The sequence below is a fragment of the Myotis lucifugus genome, unplaced genomic scaffold (genome assembly GCF_000147115.1).
Source record: "Myotis lucifugus unplaced genomic scaffold, Myoluc2.0 scaffold_1028, whole genome shotgun sequence".
Lineage (NCBI taxonomy): Eukaryota > Metazoa > Chordata > Mammalia > Chiroptera > Vespertilionidae > Myotis > Myotis lucifugus.
Window position 1 is genome coordinate 73,086 of NW_005872076.1, and position 26,761 is coordinate 99,846.

Sequence of the window (26,761 nt, forward strand, 5' to 3'; positions counted from 1 at the left end):
GCCACAGGATTTCCGAGGTTTTCTACGGTACGTTTCATCATCAAATCAGTTTTGGAAAGAGGGACAGTTCTCTTGCTGAATTTGTACTTGAATGAGGAAAAACCTGAGCGCTCTTGTGATTAGGTTTTGTAATTCAGTGGAAAGCATCTTTCAGACTCAGGACATAGCCATGCTTGTCGTTTGTTGCAGAAGAGGAAGTAAGAAGCTCCGATCCGTCTCTTAGGTTCTCCCACCTTAGTTGGTTGACCATGGCATCGATCTTTTTAATCCCAAAGATAGGCTTTCCTGGTATTCCTAGAGGAGCTAGAAAATGCCCAGGGCAGCACATTATTTTATGTATTGACTTAAAACTTCTTTAATTTCATTTTTATTACAACACTTAAAAACGATGTGACTATTTTTATATGTTGACTTTCCTTCCAAAGGGTTAAAACTGGGCTAGGGATTAGAGGGGAGCAGCGGGCACCTGGGAGCTAACACCCATTGGCAGCCTTTTGTAATATATAATTTGCCTAAAATTGCGCACTGAGCACAAGCTTTTGTTTTCTAATTGATTTACGGTTTGAGCCACTTTTACCTCATCCCCTACTGTCCTGCATACGGTGCCAGCGAGTACATTACAGTGAGCGATGATAAATTACTGTGCACTTGTGATGCTAATGCGTCAAGAGTAAAAACTGCGTGCTACATGGAGCTTCATGCATTAACAGTGGTGCAGACACAGAACAGCAGAATTTCATTTGTATCTCAGAAATCACCATTTGTTCATTTGATCACTTACTGCAATCTGTCTATCAGACTGTAATTGAAACTGAAGATTAAAATGATACTGTTACAGCTTTTAATTCCTTAATTGAGACAAAGTTTTTAAGTGCTTGCGAGGTCTAAGGTGCGGGGGAGGGGAGTGTTGTGAAGAGAGAATATGAAATGTATAAAATTTTCTCGTAAGTGTGAAGTTTTGGATATTTTTACCAAATGTTCTTTTGTCCAGAAAAATAAGTAGTAAAATTTAAATATGCCGATCTCTATTTTTCAAAAAAATCTGTTTGTAAAATTTATTTTGTAATTTCACAGAACTGTATTTTTCCTGATTTTTTTTGTCCAGGAGCCACATTTACCATGTAGATGATTCATTTGCACATAACACGTTGATTCCCATCCAAATGATTTAAGTCAGAGATAAATGAAAGAACTTTCCATTTATTAGAGTGCCTTTAATTGTCCCTTTTATTGATGTAAGGGGAGATTTGAAATCTAGACATAAGGGCCGCGCAGCACATTATGGCACAAGACACAAAGGAAGTCTGCACGGATGGACACTGGACTTTGTGGGCTCCAGGTTTCTGTCGAGTGGGCGTGCCTACCTTTTGTGAAGTCAGTCCACCTTAAATTTTATTTTTGTGCCATGTCCATGGGTTCTAGTATGGAAAGAGGAAAAAGCAGATTTATGGCGGCTGCTGGGCACAACAAATTAAGTTGACAGTGATGTATGAGAGCATAATAGCATGATGATCCCTCAGCAGCGGCTGGACGCCTCCTGCTTCATTTGGCTCTTGTTAGGATCTGTTAGGCAGCTAAATAATGAAATTCTGCTGACTGATTTCTGTTTTCCCTCTTTCTCTTCTCACCTCTGCTTTCTAAAACTTCTAATTCCCAGACCCATCCTCATGCCAACAAACTGCCCTTGAAGGATTCTTTCACTTATGAGGACTACAGGTTGGTATGGTGTGTGTGTGTGTGTGTGTGTGTGTGTGTGTGTGTGTGTGTGTGTGTGTTGGGGGGTGGTTTCTAAGTGAATTTGGGCTCTTGGAAGTGAGAAATGCTTCAGCAAGAAGTGACCTGTGTGGCCATTTAAAACCTCAAGACAGAGACAGTCTTTCAGAAGTTATAATGACAGCTGGGACCGGTGTCAGCATTTTAATAGCTGAGGAGAAATTGCCATTCACCTGTAATGGTGGGGAATTAGTTGAGGCAGCCAAGTGATACTTGGGGTGGTCGTGAGAATTTTTTTCTTTTTAAAAAGACTGTTTTAGTGTAAAGTTTTGGTCTTCATTTAGAACAAAAGATTTAATTCACTGCACAATATAATAAAAACTAGCCCTCCACATTTTGTAGCATTTTTAAAGGATTTCTGATCAGAAAGGAGTTATATTGTTTGCTTTTCACTGAGGCTTAAAAGAGGGTGAGGTTCGTCTTGACGGGGCAGAGAAGACCCAGGGCCGGAGAACTCTGTTCTGGGCCCTCCTCCAGAGTGTTCTTCCAGGCCTCGGACTTGGCGGGAACCTTCTCCCTTAGTCGCTCACTCCTGGATTCCCTGTGGCTCCTTTTCCTTCCCCTCTCCCTTCCTGCTCTCAACCCCAGGTCTAATTTTAAATGCTGTTGAGGAAGCCCACCCATCACCTTTGGTACTTAGGAAAAGCTTTAAAGATATGTGAGCAGTCAGACAAATCTCAGCTTCTGGTCAGGTTACTACTGGGATGGGCTTTCAAGTGTCCTGACTCTAATGCACCTTTTCTCTGCTTGGTACAGGTGGGCAGTCTCTTCTGTGATGACACGACAAAACCAGATTCCCACGGAGGACGGTTCCCGGGTGACCCTGGCTCTCATTCCTCTGTGGGACATGTGCAATCACACCAATGGCCTGGTAATGACCTCCGCGGTGTTGTGCTTAATCAGGGAAGCCATTGTGGTTAAACTTGAAAGTGGGCATTCCACCTACACACCGTTTTCTCCCCTGATTGTCTCCTCCAAAGGGAGCAAACACCCCTCCCGCCGCCCACAAACAGAGGCTGGTATTTTTCTCTCCTTGTGTTTACTTAATCCCGAAAACCGACCGGGAACTTGAATCTTACATCACTTTTGAAAGCCGCAGTGAACTGCATTTATTTGTGAAGCCATAATTCCAGCCTAAACATTAATTTTCTTATGTTATTGAACCACAGACTAAACCAAGTTTCTGTCTTCTTATTCTTTTTAAAATACCGATTTATTGAAAAACCTTTCTTCCTTGTTTTCCTTTTATGTTCCTTGTTTTCTTCCTTTGCTGACTGTACTCCAGTTAGGTACGGTTCTGTGGTTCCTTCCTGCCCCCTCCCTTCACCTGACACACTGACACATCCTTGGCCCCAATTATTAACCTGCTTTTGTTTGGGAGCCGGCACTGGATTCCTGGTGCTGGGGTGGGAGGGGGTGTACTTGGCCATTGGCCGTGACTGCAGGACTCATTTGGCATCATCAGACTGGGGAGTGCTGGGTAGGAGACATGAAGAAAACAGAGAAATTTTATGATTGTTAATTACGATGCACAAAAGAAGGAAGCTGCTCTGTGCTTCTCAGCATTCTTTGGATTCCAAGTAACAGCGAAGTTGACGGCTCTCTGTGCTGAGATGGGTGTCTGAGAAAGAGATCCTGATATTAGTGCATCGAAATATGATCAACTTCAGAATAGTTTGCATTTTTAAGCCTTATACTGGTATACTGGTTTGGTTAATTTTTTTTCAATGTCAACTTTCTTTGTTATTAGCAGTATTATAAATAGAATGGAAAAATGCTATAAATGAGTATTTCACATTTAATTCCACAAAACAGTGAGCACATGTGTAAAATCGCATACCCTCCTGCTGACCTGGGAAATGTCTAGCAACAAGTACACGCTGAAATTGTAGCGAAGTAGTCCCACCTTTATACTTATATTTTTGCCTTAATTTATATATACTTAACATAATTAGCCATTTTAAGGAATAGTAGCATGTTTTACCATTTATTTTCATTAATGAATAATATTTTACATTCTTTGTTCTGTATTTACTTTCCCTTCAGAGCTGTTTTAAACTGAAGTTTTAATATTTTCAAATAGCTTTTAATATTTGACTATAGTTGACTATAGTATTTTTCTTTCTTTTTCTTTTTCTTTTTTTTGATTAGATCATTGGTTCCTGAACTTGATTGATCATTACGGTTTATTTTTTTTGTATCTAAAATTTTAAAAGTACACTTTATTGTAAACACACAAAACCAGTTAAACAGTCCAGAAGCTTGTGCTGTGAATGTGGCCCTACCCAGCTGCAGGGCCCCTGCCTGGGGCCTCCCAGGTCACTGGTGAGGGCTTCCTGTGCATCTCCCAACCTTCACTGCCATGTGAACTCTTACACACTCCCATACACACTGGTGTTTATGTTGCTTTCATGTAAACGGGATTAACTATTCACTTTTTCCTCTAAAAGTAAAGAAAAAAGTTAGATTATCTCAAAACAAAAATAACGAATTGATGACAACTATTCATGCTGTATTTTTTTCTAAATACCGTCTTTAACTCGCCACAACCCTGGCAAAAACACTGTTCACCTTCAGAAGGTTTACCCACCATGTTAGCACTTTCCTACGGTTAACCTTGTGGAGCTGTTCCCATTGTAATTGTACACCCTGGTGGGAAATTTCGTCTGGTAGAATTTAAGAATCTATTTTAACACTGCAGAATTGTGTATGCTATGTATTAGCAGTTAATCTCTTTTTAAAAGGTACTTGAAGTTAAGGCTGGCTTTTCAGACAGTAGATATTCTTTTGTGTGTGTCGATCCTGACAGTTGGTGTCTGTCTGTTCTGACTATCATTGAGGGAATAGACAGAAATTTATAACCCAGCAACGCTGTGTGCTTCCAACAATGTCTCCAAACCTGCTCACGGGAGCAGTGGAAGATCAAGTCTGTGCCAGTAAGGAGCATGGGAAGCAGAAGGAGGCGAAGGCTGGTCAGATCTCTCAGCCACAGGCTCTGGTGAACGTGAACTGACTCTGGCCACTCGCAGAAACAAATTCAACAAGTGTATGAGACGTTCTATTAAGCTGTAAGAAATAATATGTCTTTAAGTTCAGAATGACTTGTTCAGAATTCATGAAGCAGCAGGTTTCCTGTCTGGAGATTGTTGAATTTGCAGAGAAGCACACCTGTGTGGTGCGTAGACCACTGTGTGAGCTCCAGTGGGTACTGCGTTCGAGTAATTGGCCCTGACATTTGAATTGTGACTGCAGTGAGGGTGCAGGAGCCTTGAAACTCACGCAGAATTGCGGGAGACTCTTTTTCAGGGTCTTTCTGTTTGACTATTGAAAAATCTAAAACATTTAGATTCACATGAGTCTTCCAATAAAAGCCCAGCTTTTCCCAGTAGCAGAGAAGGCACCCCACTCAACCTGTCCCCACTACACCCCCCCAGCACACAGGCCCAGTGCCCTGTGGTTTCTCAGACACCAGCACGTGCCCACCTCAGGGCCTTTGCACCTGCTGTTCCCTCTGCCTATACCACTGTCCTGGGATGTCTCCAGGACTCCTCACAGCACTCCTCAAGCGAGGCCGTCCCAAGCACCCCGCACAAGATCATCTCACCGCCCCTTCCATAAGCCTCCCTTCCTGTCCTGTTGTCTTCTCCTGTATTTCTGCCTGTTCATTTTTACGTATTGTTGGCCTTTTCTACTTCCATGTTCCCCTTTCCCTGTCCCTCCTGCTTCCCCTGACTGCCTTCCTGTCTCTTCATACCCCGTGACATCCATGTGTGCCCACACTGTCGAGTTCCAGACCTTCAGGGCTGGAGTTGATGGGCAGTTCCTATCCCATACCTTACTATCAAAGTCATGTTTGGGGTCAGAAAAGTGATTTCAATGTTGGGTAGGAACTTCATGGAGCTCTTCTGCCAGACTACCTGGCTTCGTTTATTTCTCATGGCTTCCCTGTTTCCTGTTGGTCTTGCAGCATTGTGAAGGATTTCTAGATACTGGTTAAATACCCATTGCTTCAGGGATGTTGAGTTTAACAGTGAGTGTCACATGGCCTTTGATCCCAGAATACTGTTCCCTAGACTCAAGGTGGTTTATATTTTGGACTCAAACTGTTGGTACCTTTATTAGCAAGTAGCACTTGTTTGCCTTGAATTTTGGTTCTCTAAGGGCAGAATGTAGAGTTCAAAAGTAATTAATGATCCTTTACAGACAGTCTAGGAGACTGGGGGTGGGGGAGGGACAGACTCCTAAGAAGGCCCTGTTCTTCCGCCTGGGGTTTGTGCGTCAAGGAAGGATTCTCAAAGGCAGTGTCAGGTATTAGGTACAGCGTGCTGAGCCCCCAGACACAGGTGAAGGGCAGCTCCCGCTCTGCCTGGCTGGGCCAGCACGCAGGTAAATGCCTGCTGTGGGTGACGGGGCATCAGCACAGGGGCTCTGGGCGTGCAGAAGGAGGCTGGGTGGGTCTCGGGAGGAACTGGAGCAGAGGGTCATTCCCAGCACAAGGTTGGCCAGTGTGGCGGGTCAGTGGCATGTAGGAGGCTGAAGGGAGGCCTGGGGCTCCTCGCAAGCTGGCCTTGCTCGAGTGTTTGAATGTTCTCCACGGGCGGAGTGGAGTACTGAAAGCTTTAGACTGGAGGGCATCACTGTGCTGTTGCTCGGGCTGCGGAGGACAGGCCTGGAATTGGGGGCCACTTGGAAGGTTTTGCAAACAAATCCAGGCCAGGCCCTCAGTCATGCAGGGGCCTGACCCAAGAGGAAATACTCCAAGGAAAATTAGAAAACAAAATGCCGCCCCCTGAGGTGGGCAGAGTTCTTTATGACTTGAGTGCCTAGAGCAAACATGTTAAACGCACGGCCTTGTTGGCATGCGGCCCGCCGGCCGCAGTTTGACATGCTTGGCCTAGGCCTTGGCGTTGCCTGACCCCCCCCCCCCCCCCCCCAGGGGTTAAGGGGAGATTCGGATTTGGTATTTATTTGTAATGGGCTTAGAAACTCTCACAAGGTAGCTCTCAGCAGAAAGTGAATAGGGTACAACTAAGTTGTTTCTCCTGTGCTTATCTGAACATTTTAATTTCTCTAATTTCAGAGTAAATTATGCCCATAAGTTAGAAATGGAACTTTTCGTTTTCCCTTATTCTTTCTCTATGGAAAACCCACTTCGGTTTCATAAAAGCCAGACATTAGATAGAGACAGTATTTGCAAGTCAATGGAGTTCTCATGAGCTCCTAAATCCACAGCATTGCCCCTGGGGGTGGGGCTCCAAGGCAGGAACTTTGTAATAAATGGTTTACGTGTTTTTGTTTTTGTTTTTGAGACCAAGTGATAATCTATAGAATATATTTTCCTAAGAGTACGTCTTTCAGGTACAGAATCTTTCATAAGAATTTTTGGTATAAATGGTATTGATTTAAAATAACCATGGAGCCGGAACCGGTTTGGCTCAGTGGATAGAGCGTCGGCTTGCGGACTGAAAGGTCCCAGGTTCGATTCCGGTCAAGGGCATGTACCTTGGTTGCGGGCACATCCCCAGTGGGAGATGTGCAGGAGGCAGCTGATCGATGTTTCTCTCTCATCGATGTTTCTAACTCTCTATCTCTCTCCCTTCCTCTCTGTAAAAAATCAATAAAATATATTTAAAAAAAAAAATGTAAATGTAAATGTTAAAAAAAAAAAAAAAAAAAAAAAAAAATAAAATAAAATAACCATGGAGTTGTTTGCTCAGTTTTATAAAGCATGTACAGTGCACCCTTTTGATTACCTGTGGGGAGCTTTTATTCTCTACTTGCCCAAAAAAGACCCTCCTGAGTGAAAGACCCTTGTTGTCCCCCCAGATCACCACTGGGTACAACCTGGAGGACGACCGCTGTGAATGTGTGGCTCTGCAGGACTTCCGGGCTGGAGAGCAGGTAGGCCCGGCTGCCGGAGTGGGGGCGGGCCAGTGGGCACTGAGCTCATGCTGTGTCGGGCAGGAAAACGGGGGACTTCTCCTGAGGATTGTTTGGGAGCTGTTGTAAACACATTGTGCTTTGCATCAGACCTTTACATCCACAACAACAACAAGATTTAAATGAAATTATTTGCACAGTTGACCTAATATTTGTAAAGTTGTCAACTGAAAACAAACTTGGTGTTATGACAGTAGAACAAATTTTTCAGTTTATAAACTTCATTGTTTTTATTTCTTTTTCTGTTGACTAGAACCTTTAAAAGGAGGCTATTTAAGTGGTAAAAACATAGAGGAACCTGGAAGTACAAAATCTATCTTCTTGTTCTTGAATCTGTGAATTTTTATCTAATAATGTGGGCAGGATTACACCTTTCAGTACGTTTGAGAATAGGCACCTGCAAATAACTTCATTCTGTCTACTGGTCTTATGACCAAGCAGATAGTACAAAAAAACCCAGGACTGGTGTACACCATTGACGTTCCATTTGAGACAAAATGAGACTATTTGTCCAACAAAGTACTGATCTGCTCTTTGCAGAAACCTGAATAGACCTTCCTGCTAGGTCAGAATTGCTATAGGAATTACTGGCAGACATCACTTTAAGCTCACTCCATTAGAGTGAGTCTTGTACTGAAAACAGGGGAGGAGCATGGTGAATTGTAGAGGGCATTTGTGAAGTGACAGTCCTACTTTCCCCGGGGGAACAGGATTGTGAGGAAGGCCCTGGCCTCCCTGACAGTTTGGGAAGTTGGGGAAATTGCACCTCTTGCTGCAACCTCCCCCTAGCACAGGTGGTGTACAGTGCAGAGCTACCTCGTTGCCTTAGTGTACAGTCATGTTAAGTGTACGAGAACTGATCCTTTGCCCTGCTTTGTGTTAAGAATGGATGTTAAGTTTCTTTTATGTCCCTTTATTTTTTTCTTTACTGCATCTCAGATTTACATTTTTTATGGCACTCGGTCAAATGCAGAGTTTGTGATCCACAGTGGTTTTTTCTTTGACAATAATTCACACGACAGAGTGAAAATAAAGCTTGGAGTGAGTAAAAGTGACAGGCTCTACGCGATGAAGGCTGAGGTGTTGGCCCGCGCTGGCATCCCCACGTACGTAGAAAACTGGTCAGCTCTTTCCTGTGCTGCTTGAAATGTTTACTGCTGCATAATGTGTGTTAACAGAACTTCTCTACAGTTTGCCTTAATCCCTGTATCCCTATTACACAGCAAGTTTTCACCATGGAGATGCCTGGTGGCTTCCCAGTGTCTCCGATAAACATAATGGTGTCACTGGGAGCGCTCACAGGCAGTTCCAGGGCCTGTGGCCTGAAATCCTCATTAAGTTAAATAACTGCTTTGGTATCATTAATGTCTTTCACCTTGAAAAGGTTAATGACCTGGATCATTTTGTTTCATTTAATTCTTTGCCACCATTAGTTTCTGTAATGAAGTCATGATCCTCAGTGATTTCAAGAATTTCTACTTAAATTCTTTAAGATTTTAGTGCATTTGAGGTCCAAAATGATAAAGAGGACAAGAATTATGATTCATTAGTTCTCCGGGGAACGGAGGAACCATTCTTAATGAAAATGGATTATCCAGGCTTTTTTTCATTGAACTTGTCAATATTTGATTCATGATTAAAATGTGAACTCAACATAAATTATTGTTAACATTTTTTAGGAACCCCAGGTATGCTTAATTCTCTTGGTGTGTTGTATGCACCCTGCGGTTAGGCTGTTAGATTGTAAGAATTGCCAGCAGAGCGGCCACGCCGTCTTCGTCGGTCAGCGGCCTCCCCTGTGCAAGGGGCTTTCATAGTTGAGGCGAGGAGCTGGACTGACTCATGCCAGCTCCACGCTCCTGAGGACGGCACGGGGATTGCAGCCTAAGGGGCTTCTCTGGGAGCCAGCAGGTGACTGATCTTCCTGTTTTGTCAGGTCCAGCGTGTTCGCCTTGCACTTTACAGAGCCGCCCATCTCTGCCCAGCTGCTGGCTTTTCTCCGAGTATTCTGCATGACCGAAGGTAAATCCTTTCAGGAAGAAAATGTTCACTTGTCCAAAAATTCATGGAAGTGTAAAGCATTGGGGTTCAGATTAAAGATAAAATTGCTGAAAACTAAAGTACCTTTTGGCAGGAGGTAGGATAGCAACAATGGAGAAAGAAGTTCTACTTTACTCTGTAAATGTTTTATTAAATCCTTGATGTGTTGTCAATATTCATTTGTCATAAAGAATTTCTACCTTGTTGGAAGAAAACTTAAAGCATCTTGGATTGTTAGCCGTGTGAAAGCTACATTTGGAAATGGGAGTCGTTGACGTGCTTGCCCAGGATGGCAGTGCTGTTTCCCTCGCCGTGCACTGCTCTCTGTTCCCCAGAGCGGTTAGCGCAGTCCACCCTGACGTCACCGGGCAGCAGTGGCCTACGTGGGCCACAGGGCTTTCTTTGCTAACCAGCTCCAGGTTCTGACCTGAAATCACCTGGGCAACGGGTTAGAGTAAATACCGCCGCAAACAATCTACTTCAGTCACAAATATGCTTGCCTCCACCCCCATCCTCAGTCACAGAAAGAGTTAAATATATGTATTGAGAATCTGTTTAGTGTTTGCTTAAAACAGTCTTTGGGGGTTTCTTACTGAGACTTGACTTACTGTGGTGGTTGTTTTTTTTCTCCATTTTTTATCTGAAACTGCTGCACATACTCGGGTGTTGAGGCTTCGTTTTTAATTGTGTGTATTTGCTGTTCTTGTCAACTCCATTAAACCCCATGTGTGCCAAACAGAGCGGTGGGAGGGAGGGAGTGAGAGGGAGCGAGTGAGCTAGTGGCTGTCTAATTGAACAGACAAGGGAGTGTCCTGCCCACAGCTGCCTGAGCACTGGGGAAGGGCATTGGGCCGTGGAGGGGACACCACTGGGCTCGCCCATCCCCAGCTCCCTGACTTCATGTCTGGGTCCCGGAGAAGTGCTGCCTGGCCCAGGCCTTCCCCAGGATGGAGGGAGAGGACACTTGGTCCCAACACAGAGAGGCCATTTAGACACCAACTGCAGGACCCGCCAAGGCGCTGGATGGCACTTGTCCCTCTCGCGCAGCCATGGTGCTGTAGCCTCACCCTCACTCAGATGAGAGCTTGGGGTAACCTCGTGCTTAGGTAGGGGTTCATCAGTTCTGTTTGATGAACGGAGTAAGGGTTACCTGTGGGCTTTTCTTGCATGTAATACAGGGGTGCAGAGTTCAGTGTCACAGTTTATATACTGAAGGCATTTATAATGAAGAGGCGATGGCCATGATGACCCACTGCGTGCCCTGAGCGACACTAAGTGTGCCACTTACTTTATGTTAATCGCTGTCACCTGGTGAGAGATAGGGGTTCCCACAGGCCTAATGTAGAGATGCCAGTTCACAGAGGACGGGGGACTTGGCCACTCTGCCAGCAGGTGATGACCCTGACTCAGCTAATTCCAGAGCCCGCACCCAGGCATCCCACATGGCTGCTGTTGGTTTGCAAATGACATAATCCACAGAAGAGGTCCTAGTCCCCCAGGGCCTGGAGTAGCCAGGCTAAGGAGCAAGGGCGCCAGCCACCTCGAGTGACCAGATCCTCTCTCCCGTAGTGGCAGGTGAAGCTGAGGAACCCCCTGAGGACAGGGCTGGCTCCAGCATCTGTTAACAGAGGAAAGCCCGGGAAGGCAGCCCACTGCACAAGCCTTGGGTTCATTTCCTGAGTGTTCCTGGTGACTGCCTCTTTTCCCCTCGGGTGGGTTTCATCCCTCCAGTAATGTGGAATGAGTGCAGTCTCACTGTTCAAACGGAAGGGGCGGAGAGAGAAGGCCGAGCTCCTCAGCTCGCCCGCACAGAGGTGTAGCACGGCCGGTCACGGACAAACACGAAAACAGTAACCTCAGTATTGGGGGCTTCCAAAAACAACCACTAAGGGAACATTTTAAAACTTTTCATTACTTTATAAAAGAATATAAACTGAAGGATCAAAAATCTAACAACCCAAGTGTTCTCAATCTTTTACTGATAAAGGTGACTTAAAGAATTTCTTTTTTGAACATTAGATTAACATCTATCTTGTTTAAAAAGAGGAACTACTTGAATCATTTTAGATTGGATATGATTTTTTTTTTCATTTCTCTTTAGTCATAGACAGTTTGTCATGTCAAGACAATTGATGTATCCTTGGAATTACTCTAATACTGATAAAAGTTTGGTTTGCTGGCAACAGAAGTCCTTGCATTTGAATTGTAAACAGTGACAGCTGTGGGGCATTTTGCTCTGAAAGAGATCCTGTCTTATAATTGCATAAGGAGCTGGTGGGTTTCTTGAGCATGAATAGGACAGCGTGTTTTGGTCTTTTGAAGATAATGTGCCAAGAGAGAAGCTGCTCAGAGCAGTTGCTGAGTCCTTTCCTCTTAAATATAGTTGAAGGAAATTGAGATGTTCACTTGCGTTTATTTGTAATTGTTAAATTCCTGACAAGTGGACATCCGCACATTTTTCATTAACTAGCTTTTTCTAGCCCATTTTCTTGTTTTTCTCAGTTGTGGCTTACTTGTTGTAAGTTGGGCTAAATAGCGTGGCCAGGTCAACTATTGGAATAGCCCTGATCAGATACAATTTAGAAGGCTCGCCAAGTGTTCTGCTGTTGTTTGTTTTCACTCTTTACATTGTTCATTTAAATGTCTTTTTGACCCGGTTGGTGTGACGGAGCTCATGGCTTGTAGGAAGGTTGTTGTCCAAATGCCGCTGTAGGTTGTCTTTTAAAAGTATCTCATAGGACTGCCTAAAGCTCTCAGTGTCCCTCAGAAACACCATGAAGATGGAGGCTTCCTGTGGACCCAGCTGGAAGCCCTCCCCTTGTTTTCCTGCCCAACACTCAGCTCCCACTCACTCTGGTGAGTCTAGAAAGGCCTGGCTGACGAGTGGCAGGAAAGCGACATGTTTGGAAAAGCTGTTTGTAAGGTGGATTGCTTGTTTAAATGAGGAGTGCTGCTTCTGCTAACAGATGGCTGTTTGTACTTCTTGTAGAAGAACTGAAGGACCATTTGCTAGGAGATAATGCTATCGACAAAATCTTCACCTTGGGTAACTCTGAGTATCCTGTGAGCTGGGACAACGAGGTCAAACTCTGGACATTTCTTGAAGATCGAGCCTCGCTTCTTTTAAAAACATACAAGACAACCAGTGAGGTAACTTGACTGAGTGAGGATTTGAGCTTTGTCATGTTTTAAAAGATGCTTAATAAGAGACTCCTTCCTACATGTAAATGGCTATAATTCTTTTTTCCTATTTAACACGTTTACACTTACTAAAAGGATCATATTGAGGCATTGTCAATTAGAAGACCATGTTTACATGGTTTGATACTTCTCTGTGATTTCTACTTCACATGATACAACAGCTAAAAGCTCTCATCTGTGCTTTTGAGTTGGCCATTGAGGCACTAACTCGAAGTGCTTCTCATTCACTCATTCACCTATTCATCCATTCAGCCAAGGGCCAAGCCCTGGGTCCATTCCTGCACAAGACCAGACAGAGAACCTTTTAAATGGAAGTGAGGTTTTCTGTCCCATGTGCTAAAGCACCCTTTGAGTTAGGCCCCTCTTTTTTGTTTTATGACTGCTTTACTGAGGCACTAGTGACCCGGTGCATGGATTTGTGCATGTTGAAAGGAAATTAATTAGAAGGTGGCTGGCTGGGCGGGACTGGGCAAGACGGGCCGGACATGCCCTGGAGCCAACCTCCAGCAGTCCCTCCCTGGCCAGCTGAACCTGGGGTGTCACCGTGGCTCCAAGGGCATCTGTGGAATGAGCGGGGTCCCTTTGGCAGGTGGGGTCCCTCAGCCTGGCCTGTGGGGATTGGGCTGAAACTGGCTCTCCAACATCCCCCACAGGGTCCTGGAGTGTGAGAGGGCACTCTGCAAAGTTGCTGTCGTACAGGGTATGGAACGCAAACGCAAGTGTGCAGTAAACCAGATTCGGGCTGACAGTGCCCCAGCAACAACATAACCCACGGCCGAAGGTGGAATCACTAGATACCACAAAGAATCGGGCTCCCTCTTCTGGTTTCGGGGTGCGTCACCCGAGAACTGCCACTGCCAGTCACTGCAGCTCAGCAGCTCCTGAATTGAGCGTCTGCCCCCTGGTGGTCAGTACGCATCATAGCAACCAGTCAGATGGTTGTACACTTAGCATATTAGCCTCTTATATATACAGATAGTTAACACACAGCACAGTCACACTGCTGAAGTGTACATTATGATGTGAGTATACCGTCATGCAGCCACCTCCACAGTCAAGTTCTAAAATCTGTGTCACCCCCAAAATGTCCCTCATGCCCCCCACCCCCAGCAGCAGCTGATCTGCATTCTTTCTCTGTAGTTTTGCTGCTTTAAACTTCTTGCAATTAATTGTGATCTTTTTCATTTCCTAGGAAGACAAGTCCTTCTTGAAAAACCACGACCTTTCTGTTCGTGCGAGAATGGCCATCAAGTTGCGCTTGGGTGAAAAAGAGATTTTGGAAAAGGCAGTGAAGAGTGCAGCTGCCAACCGGGAGTCTTACCGCAAGCAGATGGAGGAGGGGGCGCCGCTGCCCAAGTATGAGGAGAGTAACCCAGGGCTGCTGGAGGGCGGCGGGGCGGACTCGAGGCTGCCCCTGGTCCTGCGCAGCCTGGAGGAGGAGGCTGGCGTGCAGGAGGCCCTCACCCTCTCTGAGGTTGTCAGCCGAGCAAAGGCTGCGGAAAACGGGCTCATCAGTGGCCAAAACTCTATTCCCAACGGGGCCAGGTTAGAAAAGGAAAGTTTAGACCCAGAGGAAAGGAAAAGAGCGACTGAAGATGCCAAAGAACCTTCAGAGAGCGCCGAGGGAGTCGGCGAGCAGCTCTGAGGGCGCTCTGCCTGGAGCTCGTTCCGATTTATGGACAGCCCCCTGACATCGCTGTGGTCCCTGGTTTCACGTTTTTGTTGTGTTTTTTTTCTTTTCTGCAGAGAGGAAAGTGTTTTTGCTGCTTTATATAAAAATAATTTTTTTAAGTTATTTAAAAAATCTAGCTTCCCTTTTTGATTAAGATTGCCATCTTGCTTTTAGGCAAAACAAGTTATCAAACCATGACAGCGAAGGGGGAAGAGAGGTGCCGTGGAAGATTGTGCAGAGCCATTGTGGGCAAAGTATTTTCTTCCTGGGGAAGAATTAGCTCCTCTCTCAGCTGTGCTTTTGTGGGCCTGTCATCATGACAGCCAGAATGAGGCCTGCTCTGCCTCCTGCCAAACAGGACGTGGTGGGGGCTGGGGGCTCCGTGTGGGAAGGGGGTGCAGTTGTACAGCCGAGAACGGGCTTGAGGTTTGGAAACTTGTCTGCAGAATCTTTTTTTCCCCTAAAAATTTAACACTCCATTACCAAAAGGAGAGGTAAGGTGGCAACCTTATTTTTAATAGTTTTAAATGTTGACGATAACCCTAATTATATAATTATACACACACCTAGTGATTTCTAAAGATTTGTTTACTTTTTGTGTTTTGTTTACTGTATTAAGAATGTGTCCTTTCTCCTTGAATCAACGTAGGACATGCATCATTCCTAGTTTCAAATGTTGGCCCTGCGCTTAAAGTGATGCATTTGATTTCCAGTGTTGGGAGCGGAGTTTGCAAACCCAGCGGCTGTTTTCTGCGACCAGGTTCAGAGTGAGGTGGCTTCCTGGCGCTTCTGGTTTTCACAACAAGCTAGAGATTTTCAAAGCTACACTTTTGAGTAAAAAGCCTTATTAAAAGGAAAATGTGATTAATATATTTGTCTATTCCTTTTCTTTGGAGTGGGACAGGCTCTTTGAATCGAGCTTTTATGCAAACCACCCTGCAACCCACCAGGCAGGGATTTAGGCCGAGCAGTGCAGTGCCATGCAGTGCTTGCTGGGGGGTTCAGAGATGATGGAGGCCTGTGCCCAGCCTCATCAGCTGCCAGGTGCTCCGGACAGAGGGCCTGAGAGGCAGGAACACAAAGAGGACGCTAAGTTGTAAGGGAAGTAAAGGCTGGGGATGGCGTCCGGGTGGGGAATGGGCGCATCCATCCCTATAAAATCGCCAGTTTTCAGATGTCAGACTTAACTATAAATTTCACATCAACTCTGATGTTCCTTTAAGCCATCACGTGATTTTGAGGATGCTGCCTTGGTGAACATCGCTGCTTACAGGTCGTCTCAGGGTGGTCTCAGCCCTTCTCCCTCAAGAAGACACTGCAGAGACACTGCTTCGTTCTGCTGTGCACCCGCTTCCGGAGCTGCGGGGGTCAGCTCCCTGCTGTGCACCCGCTTCCGGAGCTGCGCGGGGGTCAGGCCCCTGCTGTGCACCCGCTTCTGGAGCTGTGCGGGTCAGCTCCCTGCTGCGGCGCCTGGTTGGCAGCTTTCCTCTCTGAGTGAGGTTGGCAACTCTGTGTGATGCCTCTACCTTCCCTTCCTTGTTGGTCTGTACCAGTTTGAACTTATCCGTGGGAGGACACCTGTGGTGCCAACTCCCCTCTCACCTTGTGCCGTGGCCCTCTTTTAAAAATATTTATTGAATTGATTGGGGTGACATTGGTCAACCATATAGGTGTCAGGTGTGGGTTTCTATGTTATAAGATCTGTATATTGCGCCGTGTGCCCACCACCCAGTCACATCTCCTGTCACCTTATATTAGGACTCCCTTCTTCCCCACCCCCTCCCCCCTGGCAACCACCACACTGCTGTTTGTGTTCATGGGTTTTCGTTTTATCTCCCACATATGAGTGAAATCGTATGGTTCTTACCTTTTTCTGACTTACTGCACTTAGCATAATGTTCTTGGTCCATCCATGTTGTGGCAAAAATGCTATTTCATCCTTTTTTGTGGCTGAGTAGTATTCCATTATGTACATGTACCCAGGTCCTTTCCCGAAGTGAGAAATAGTCTGAGACTAAATACTGACTTCCAAGGGCTGCTGTGGCCTCCAGGAGCCTGCTCTGGCAGCCGCGTCCAGTGGCTGGAACTCCATGATTAATTTGTAGATCATTTGCTCATTGGAGTGAAAGTTTTCAAGTCTAATGTCACGTGTGTCCTTTGAAAAAACATACACAGTTCAGACTTAAAACAGCACCACGAGATGGGATAGTTTTGAAAATATCCCCTAGAAAAGATGTGAGTTTGGATGGAGCTGAAAGACCCCCGGGCGGAGTCGGGTTATGTCAAGTCCTCAAAACCACCAGGGTGTTGCCGTGTCTACCCCGGGCCTCTGTCTTCATTTGCTTGTGAGATGGAAGCATGTGCTAAATGATCAAAAGTCCCCACTTACAAAATTTGGAGACTGTACTGCTCATGCATTCCCTGTCCACAGGGTCTGTTTACTAAGGTTATGGGGCCAAAGAGTGAGTCTATGTTAGGCTCCCAGCGGAGGACAGTCCCCGAGTTCGTGATGTAAAAAGGGCGCTCATGAGAAGACCCGCTGGCAGATGAGGGGCGCTTTCCCCATGGCTTCTAGGACAGGCTCACTACAGGACCGATCTATCATTTATTTATTTTTGAGAGATGGGTTGAGACACTGACAATATTCTCAGGTTCCCAGTGCCTGTGGTTCTGCTAAATTAAACCGTCACTTAAAAATGAGGGAATTGCTTTTCTCTAAATCACCACTACATGCTTTTTTTGGTGGTTCATATGCACTGGTACGTATTAGAGTGAGAGATTTGAAAAAAGAAAAACCAATCCAAAGAAAGCACCTGGGACTTGAGGTCAGAACCAGAACAGCACTGTATTGACGGTAAAGAAAGTCGGGGATTACGTGGCGGTGGTTTGGGGGTGCTGGCTACGGTGAGATGCTTTTTATGGCATATATTGTTCTATGTTCATATTATTGATCTGGAAAATGAATGTGTTTAGTAGGGTATAGCCAATAACCTGACCCAAGGATTTGGCTCCCTTTTAGTTAAATGTCAGTTTCAGGTGGGTCTGGAATAGAATCCGATAACCTCATTAAAGGTCACCCTATTTCAATCAGCAGCACCTCATCTAATATATTCCTAAAATTCTGTGTGTAAATTGAATTTGAGGTACTCGAATTGTATTTAAATGCACTCATGGATTTGTTATTTAGATGAAGCTGTAGTACAGGTCCTGGTGTGCCTGGGCCAGAGGGAGGAAGCCCAGGACCCCAGTCCTGTCGCCCTGTATTTGAAGAACTGTCACATGAAGGAGGGATGGAGCCTCCTCAGGATGTGAGAGGGCAGATCTCAGCCAGTGAGTACGAGCAGATTGTGGGGGCCGTACTGGCTCCTTGGACATGGACATGGACAGGCCGCTGGCCGTCAAGAGCGGGCAGCTGAGTATTCTAAAATGAGGATATTCTAAATGGCCGCACACTTTGTTTTATTCATCATTTTACAGGGGGCGGAGGCAGTCCACTGGCTGAGTGCACGTTCAGACTGCCCTGCTCTCTCCTGGCCATGGGTCCTGGGACAGTCCTTGAGGGTCTGCGCTTCCTCCCTCTGGTCCCCAGGGACCAGGAGGACCAGATGAGGTAATGCGTGTAAGAGCTTCCGGCTCCGTGCCTGCCCGCTGAGCATCCGGTAAATGTTAGCTGCGACGGTCTCTCCGGCTGAGCAGCTCCCGGGAGGCAGAAAATCTTAGTGAGGCCGGGGGTGGGGAACAAAATCCCCTCCCCCACCACTCTTCAGGCAGGCAGCCCGCACCTGCCCATCCACATAGGCACTTCAGGCCCGGACTCCAACATTGTGTTCTTGGTGCGCTGCCAGGACCTGTGGGCATTTCACAGGTTCCTAAGGAGCCCTTGCTGGTGAGGCAGCCGTTCGGACACATAACCATACCCGAGTGGAGCACGCCACACCAGGCGCTGTGGCACTCGGGGAGAGGGGGCACCAGAGGAGGTAGCAGCTGGGTGTTTGGGGTCATTTGTGAGCAGTGGAGTGGGGGCAGGGAATGGCCCTGCGTGTACGGGAGGGTCAGGAAGGGCAGGCCTCTGGGAGAAATCCTGCAGGACACTGGATCTGAATACCACAGTGCCGGCAGGTGCAGGAGGACAGCACCGGAAGTCCACCCACTATGTCAGTGGTTCTCAACCTTCTGGCCCTTTAAATACAGTTCCTCATGTTGTGACCCAACCATAAAATTATTTTCATTGCTACTTCATAACTGTAATGTTGCTACTGTTATGAATCGTAATGTAAATATTTGATATGCAGATGGTCTTAGGCGACCCCTGTGAAAAGGTCGTTCGACCGCCAAAGGGGTCGCGACCCACAGGTTGAGAACCGCTGCACTAAGTAGAAGCTTTAGCTGGAAAAGCGCTATGGTTGCAGCTCCTTTAAGCACAGACATCACCATTGCTGCTTCCCTTAGGAACAGATAAAAGGCAAAGAAGGCTGTGCTCACAGAGCTTGTAGCAGGATCTGTGGGCTTGAGGTTGCTAACTCCACGTTGCACATCAGCTCAGACTGATTAACAGCCTCCAGTACCCTCTTACTCACGTGAGCCACTTTCCTTGGCCTGGGTCCTGGCATACTCGTGGGTGTATCATGCATCTGTTTTGTACATATAAACATGTACACACAGAGGTACATATGTATACATGGACGTGTGTGTGTGTGTGTGTGTGTGTGTGTGTGTGTGTGTGTATAATGCTTTCTCAACTCAGGCTCTTCCGTGTGAGATACCAGGGAGGTTACTGGGCGGGGTTTAGGCCAAGCTCTACAGCGCAGGTGCCTGGACACCCCTGCAGTTGTGCTGTGTGCCTCTGCTGGCTCGTCGGGTACATGGTGCAGGCGTGTGCTCTGAGAGGGTACCTGGCGCTGGCGTGTGCTCTGAGAGGGTACCTGGTGCAGGCGTGTGCTCTGAGAGGGTACCTGGTGCTGGCGTGTGCTCTGAGAAGGTACCTGGCGCAGGCGTGTGCTCTGAGAAGGTACCTGACGCTGGCGTGTGCTCTGAGAAGGTACCTGGCGCAGGCGTGTACTCTGACAAGGTACCTGACGCAGGCGTGTGCTCTGAGAAGGTACCTGGCGCTGGCGTGTACTCTGAGAAGGTACCTGGCGCAGGCGTGTGCTCTGACAAGGTACCTGGCGCAGGCGTGTACTCTGAGAAGGTACCTGGTGCTGGCGTGTGCTCTGACAAGATACCTGGTGCTGGCGTGTGCTCTGACAAGGTACCTGGCGCAGGTGTGTACTCTGAGAAGGTACCTGGTGCTGGCGTGTGCTCTGACAAGGTACCTGGCGCTGGCGTGTGCTCTGACAAGGTACCTGACCCAGGCGTGTGCTCTGAGAAGTTTCTTCACTGATGGGACAGGCACAGAGGGAGACGCCCACCTCTGACCATGAGTCGCGCCTCCAGCTTGATTAAAACCTCCCTCTCGCCAAAACCTGTTTGGCTCAGTGGATAGAGCATCGGCCTGCGGACTGAAAGGTCCCAGGTTCGATTCCGGTCAGGGGCATGTGCCTTGGTTGCGGGCACATCCCCAGTATAGGGTGTGCAGGAGGCAGCTGATTGATGTTTCTAACTCTCTACCTCTCTCTCCCTTCCTCTCTGTAAAAAATCAATAAAATATATTTTTTAAAAAAAACCTCCCTCTCCTCCGCCTGTTCTTGCTTCCCTGTTCTCGTTGCCGTGTGTCCTGCCTCCTCAGGAACGTTCCAGTAGCAAAGGGTCAGATAGCGGCTGAGCCTCAGAGCCCCCTTTCCCTCCTAACAGTGCCTGGATCTTGAGGAGCTGCTTTTAGGGTCCCAGGACCTGCATAAATCCCCAAGGGCAGTGGGTGCACCCCAGGCTGGCTGCCATTGGGGTGGCCTGCCCGATGCCCCTTTCCTTCCTTCCCACAGAGCCCCACACTCCCCAACTCCCATGCTCATCTCCAGCCGGCCTTCCCGCAGACTCCCTGTAAGTGACTCACGGGAGCCCAGGCCCTTCAGGAGCGTTAGCTGTGAACCCACAGTCAGGATTTAGCCCAGAGAAGAAACCTGAGCTTGAAATCGGGTGGAGCTGGCGGGGTCCCGACCCACATGGCGCTCTCACCACGCTCCGACCCTCCGCACGTGTCTAAATGCACGGCCTTGGCTTCTGCGAAATGGAATCACCATTGAGGCTGCTGGAGGTAGCGGCAACAGTGTGAGTGTAGGACCCGGAACGTAGCAGGTCACAGGAAGTGGTTCCCAGGGTTACTACCAACTAAACTAAACTAATGGAGAACGAAAGTCTTTTTAACCCGGGGCGGGGCGGGGCTGGGGAGTGGGTCTTGCATGGACAGTTCCCTTCACCCTGGGACCGCTGTGTGGACCTGGTTCCATCTGCCACGGTCCTATTCATCCTGCCTCCTCTGGACTGGGCAGACAGCTCCAAACTGAAAATATGTATTTGTTATTTAGATGGAGCTGCAGTGCATACCACCTAGTTTTAAAGTATGAAGAACCATCCCGTAGGCACCTCTGAACTTCCTGGCTTTAAGTTTCAAGTACATCTTACAGGCAACTCAAAACACACCCTCCTCTACCTGTAGATGCAAATGGCAGCCACTAGAACAGCGAGATGCAGCTTAATCGTTGCCGCCTCGACAGGCCTGGTTTGGGAGACGCCCTTCCACCTGGCACGGAGGCGTCAGGCGGACCCAGGAACACATTCGGCGAAACGGCCTGCGTTTTCACACAGAAAGGACAAGAAACGGCGTGTTTTATTTTGGTCACCGGCAATATTACAAGCAGGAGATGCCACGGGAGCTCCTTGGACTTTAAAAGGACCAGAACTGGTGTTTTTGAAAATGATCCGGAAGAAAGGAAAGGGGGGTTTTATCCCAGACTGCGCTCTTCTGCGCCGGGCTCCTGGCGAGATGAAGTTAAGGGCACGTTAATGACCTTCCTTCTCAGGCTCCGACCCCCTTAAGAAGCAGGTGCTGCAATAGAAACAGGGACGCAACTGGGCTCTACCAGCTGCTCTGGCAAAGGGGGTGTTTTACACAAAAGCCTTTATGGTGTTTTGTTTTAAATACATTTTTACTGATTTCAGAGAGGAAGGGAGAGAGCAATAGAAACATCAGTGATGAGAGAGAATCATGGATCGGCTGCCTCCTGCATGCCCCACACTGGGGATCAGGCCCACAATCTGGGCATGTGCCCTGACCGGGAATCCAACCGTGACCTGCTGGTTCATAGGTCAGTGCTCAACTGCTGAGCCACACCGGCCGGGCTGCAGTATTCTTTTTTTGAGACTCGGCGCTGAGCGGGTTCTGAGGGGGGCAGCAGCCGGGTTGTGCACGTCCATGCCATGTGTTAGACGCTGGGAGAGTCAGCGACTCAGGTGCAGGGATGTTAACAAGCTGAGCACAGTGTTTACCTGTGGGCCTGGCTGTTTTGCATAAGTTGGTGAGGTTAGGACTTGGTTTTCCGCTCTTCTCTAAGAGGAAAGGCTGTCTCCTCCTCAGGGACAAGCCCACCGATGACTTCAGCGGGCCGTGCATGACAGGTGGGGATGGGGACGGGCAGCACAAGTCACCTGGTTGCCAGTGAAGGCGGGACACAGCAGTCACCCCAGGCCAGTCTTCTCAGCACCGAGAATACCGAAGGCGCTCAGTCCACGCCTCCCCACCGGGGCCTAACCAGCTCGCTTCCCTCATCTCCTCCCTCACCCAGGTGGCCGAGGTGGATGGCAAGAGCCCTGATTCACCGATGACAACACGTAGACATGGCCCCAGGGACCCAGCTCAGATCTTCCGAACATGCCTTCGCTCAGTGCCGGCTGCTGGCGCACCCACAGCTGTTTGCGTTTCTGATACGTGCTGGGCGCCCTCCTGGGCTCGGGGGTACCCACAGTGTGTGACACGGGTGCTGGTCAACAAGCACCTCACGGAGGGTGAGGACTGCCCCTCCCTGGGGTGTTATCCCCAAACCAGGTCTTCAGGTACATTCCTTTTCTTCTATTCTCAGAAAAGAGGCTGGCCACAAACACCCACCCCGATGATGGCATTGAAAAACCACCTGTCAGCCCCATTTAGGGCACGCTGGCCACCAGTGACAGGAACAGCACAGCCGCACCCACCGCAACCCATCGTAAATGGCAAGTAAGACGGAAGGAGAGGGTCTGGGCTCAGGGCAGCTGCGTCTGGGCATCGAAGTGTCTTCTCCCTCGTTCCTGTGCCGAGGTGCCAAGCTGGGTCGTCTACTGCCTAAGGCGGCTGGGCTCTCCTCCGTGAACATTTCGGTGCCTGGAAATCAGGGGCACAGATACACCTCCCTGAGCAAATGTGAAGCGACTCCGTGGGCATCAGGCGGTCCTCCTGGCTGTCGCTAAGGAAGCCAGCCTTTCCAGCGGCAATTAAACTGCATGATTGGATAGAGGGACAATTTTATAATTGCTCCCGGGTAGCAATTTATTAGGACGGATGTTACTTGACATGTGTCCAAAAGGTCAAAGTTTATACTTCCTTGAACATTAACCTAATCTTTGAAATTCTAAAAATTGCACTTTTTGGTCATTAATATTTTTTTTTACAAGCATCGATTTTGACAATTAACCCAGTTAATAAAGGTCAGATTTCAGTTTTTTCCAATTCCTGGAGCACTTAACTTACTCCTTGTTGAAAATAGGGAGATAGCGGGAGATAGTGATTAAGTTGAGCGCAGGGGGGCAGCCTGGCTGTCGGTGGTGATGAGGACGCAGCCGACACTGAGGCGGACCTTCGCCCGCTGTGTATCCGACGGGGAAGAAAGTGGGTTACAAGCCGAGGAAGTAGGAAAACTAAGCCCAAATCACGTGTGCAGAGAGAAGGATAATGTGAGGGTACGCGCCCGTTAAGTCACCTCAGGATGCTATTCATTGGATTACTCAGCCTTCAGGCTTCAACTGTCCAATCTGCACATTTCAAAATAGGTACTTTCTGCAAACTTGGAACAAAGTGCAACATGAGTCCAGCACCAAGTGTCCCCCACCAGGCTGCCTCCCTGGAATGAGCTCACAGACAGACCCACAAACCAAGCAACAAGGTGGGGGCGATGCACACTACCACCGGTTCACCCCCAGATGGGGCCAGGGTTTTATCACCTGTTAATGGCTGGCAAATGGCAGAGAAACCCCACAAAGCCTCTGCCACCCAAACAAAACAGCCAAACCTCCCCGTCCACCCCCCTCGCAACCAACCCCCTCTAGCCCTGGGTCCCCACTCCCCACAAGCCTTTGTGGGAGTTGGTATTTGGGATCCCCAGTCCCCACCTCCGTTTGCGCCCCCTGGTGGCAGTGCCGTCTGGAACGGGTCGCCAGCCAGGACGCTGCCCAGGGAAGCCAAGCAGAGTTCTTGCACCCACTCACCGGGAGAGCAGGTATCTTCCCAGATTCAGCAAGACCTGATCTGAGAGGTGGGTTTTTTTTGGTCTATTTTTATTTTTTTGTTAATCCTCACCCAAGGATATTTTTCCATTGATATTTTAGAGAGAGTGGAAGAGAGAGGGAAGACAGAAACATTGATGTGAGAGAAATACATCAATTGGTTGCCTCTTGCACATGCCCTGACCAGGGCCCAGGAAGGAGCCTGCAACCAAGGTATGTGCCCTTGACCGGAATCGAACCCGGGGCCCTTTGGTCTGCAGACTGATGCTCTATCCACTGAGCCCAACTGGCTAGGGCGAGAGGTGAGTTTTTGTTTGCATGGCTATGTTTGGGTTTGTTGTTGCTGTTGTGTTGTATAAATAAAGGCTCGGTGCAGATGTGCTCAATGTTAAGGAAATAATATACAAAACTACACTTACGTTGGATCTACTCATGCAGCAAACACCAGCGATGTGCAGGGGCCAGCGCCATGTCTTTCACTCGCAGCCCGGTGGCCCCGACCAGCTTCTCTGAGCTCAAACTGGGGCCGAGGCCCTGCATTCCACCCTCACCCCTTTGTAGTTGACTTCAAGGCTATTTACAACCCTGGATGCCCCCTGCTCCTTGCACATAGTAGGTGCTCAGAAAAGGAAGCCCAAGCCATTTAGCTCAGCATGAGGGCTTGAAACTCTTTGTGCACAACAACAAAAACAGTCTTTTAAAAATACATATTTTGGGAAATAGGATGGTAACTTTAGTGGATTTTTTATAGTAAATTTATTGGGGTACTATTGGTTAGTAAGACGCTAATGCTTTACTTCCAATAGTTCCACTGGCGATTATGCCTGCGAGCAGTGTGGACAGGTGCTGTGTGGGGAGGCGCTTGCAGGGTGATCACCAGCTTTCAAAAATCACTTTCCCAAAGATTGGTCGTTGGGACACAAGAATGCAACCGGCCTGGCGGGCGTGGCTCAATGTTGAGGGTCGACCTATGAACCAGGAGGCCACGGTTCGATTCCTGGTCAGGGCACTTGCCTGGGTTGCAGGCTCAATCCCTCTCCCTTCCTCTCTGAAATCAATAAAAATACATTAAAAAAAAAAGTGACCGGGGTCACAGCAATCGGGTTAGGGGGAGTCCTCAGGAACTCACGCTGGGAGCAGTGAGGGCCGCCTGCACTCGGGGCCACGGAGAAGAGACTCCAGGGCTCCCCCAGCGGATGCAGACCTGAGGTCACCAGGCCTCCTGAGGTCAACGGCCGGTCTTGTGTGTGCCAGGAAGCGGCAGGCAGAACAAGCGTGACTTCTCTCCTCTAGGGAGGGGCTCCCTGAATTTTGGGGAGAGCCCTGTGCGGCCTCCCAGCGCTCTGGGGGATCAGCTGCTCAGGTGTGTGCAGCAGTGGCCCTGGGAGGTGAGGAGGGAGGGCAGATCTGAGGGGTGTCTGTGAGGAGAGGGGAGCCCAGGACTCCGGGGAGCTCCCTGAGTCGGGGGCCAGGCGGATCGATGACTAAGGCAGACTCCTCAGGGGCCTGGGGAGCAGGAGTGAAGGTCTGGGAAAGATGGGAAGGTTGTCAAGTGGGTGGAGAGCCGGGACCTGGGCGGTGCCCCAGGTGAGCCAGCATGAGAGCTCAGATTTGAAGTGAGACGGCCAGCATGATGCGCAGTGCCCGCCAGCCCCTGGGCGCAGGCATGGAGAGTGCGGCCTAATCCACTTGGCAAACCCCAGCTGTGGTTTGGGGCTGGTTTGGAGGAAAAGGGTCCTGACGAGCCCCAGGGGCGTCCTGTGGGGCCTAGGGCTGTCCCTGGGCCGGATGCAGGGGAGCACTTTCGGGGTGTGGAGGGGCTGATATAGAGGTGGGGTCTCAGAACCGGGGTCCTCTGAGTCCTGGAACTGCTGGACGGGATGCTGGAGGGTCAGACAGGGCGAGGCTGGAGCTGCTGTTTGCAGGGGTGACGAAGGTCGGGGTGGCCTGGGCGTGGGCCTGAGAGGAGGTGGACAGAGAAACCACAGGAAGTGAGGAGGTCACGGCCACCAACAGGCGAGGGTGAGAACTCGCCCCCGAGGTGACTGCAGGGGCCCCTGTGGGTGCAGAGCTGGGCTCCAAGCAGTTCACTCTGCTCAGCGAGGACGTCCTCGTGGCTTGGCAGCGGAAGTCGATGGCCTGGGGTCCCTCGGAGCCAAGCCCCTCCCCCCACCAGGAGACCAGGCGCTGCAGCCGAGCCGGGAACCCCAGCTTCACTGAAGACACCCAGAAACCTCTGGTGCCAGAGCGAGCTCTGCCGAAAGGTCGCCTCTCCGAGAGGAGAAAGCGATCCCCCTCCTGCAGGCTGTCATCTTTCGCTTTAATTAACATCAACCTTGTACACTTGGCAGTGGCTTCAAGTGTTGGAGTGGACTTCCTGTGACAAGTTTAATAAAAAATGTAAATCCTCGTGGGCTAACCGAGGCGTCCATCAGCGTCTCCTCTGTGGCAGGGAGCCTTCGGGGGGGACAGATGCCCACCCCCGCCAGCCGCCCAGCGGGGACAGTCTTGCTCTGAGGACAGGAAGGACCACAGCATGGACATGCCAGCGCATGCGTGCTGGGACGGCACCGTGAGGAACTGGCTGCCTTGTGTCCACATCCCGGCTGCCTGGGCGAGTGCGCTTACCGCTCCCCGCCTCCCTGTTTCATCTGTAAAACGGGGCAGTAACGGCACCAACTCCACAGGGTTGTTCTGTGGGTTACGTTACTTTACCTGGGCTGCGGA

At 48.8% G+C, this 26,761-nt stretch overlaps 1 protein-coding gene across 11 annotated transcripts in view; it reads left to right on the plus strand.

The window, feature by feature from the left end:
* Positions 1-22,687, plus strand: part of SETD3 (SET domain containing 3) — a 65,660-nt gene extending 42,973 nt beyond the window's left edge. For 6 of the 11 annotated variants that reach the window (XM_023747878.1, XM_023747879.1, XM_023747885.1 and 3 more), the window contains 8 exons: positions 1,658-1,716; positions 2,530-2,644; positions 7,600-7,674; positions 8,653-8,819; positions 9,650-9,735; positions 12,743-12,903; positions 14,147-14,585; positions 15,276-15,496. In XM_023747878.1, the coding sequence (XP_023603646.1) occupies positions 1,658-1,716; positions 2,530-2,644; positions 7,600-7,674; positions 8,653-8,819; positions 9,650-9,735; positions 12,743-12,903; positions 14,147-14,585; positions 15,276-15,397 (1,224 nt within the window). In that variant the 3' untranslated portion in view covers positions 15,398-15,496. Of the gene's footprint in view, positions 1-1,657; positions 1,717-2,529; positions 2,645-7,599; positions 7,675-8,652; positions 8,820-9,649; positions 9,736-12,742; positions 12,904-14,146; positions 15,497-22,638 lie in introns of those variants that run through there. The other 5 variants (XM_023747881.1, XM_014449125.2, XM_023747880.1 and 2 more) reach the window with 5 other exon arrangements.
* Positions 22,688-26,761: the final 4,074 nt, after the last annotated feature.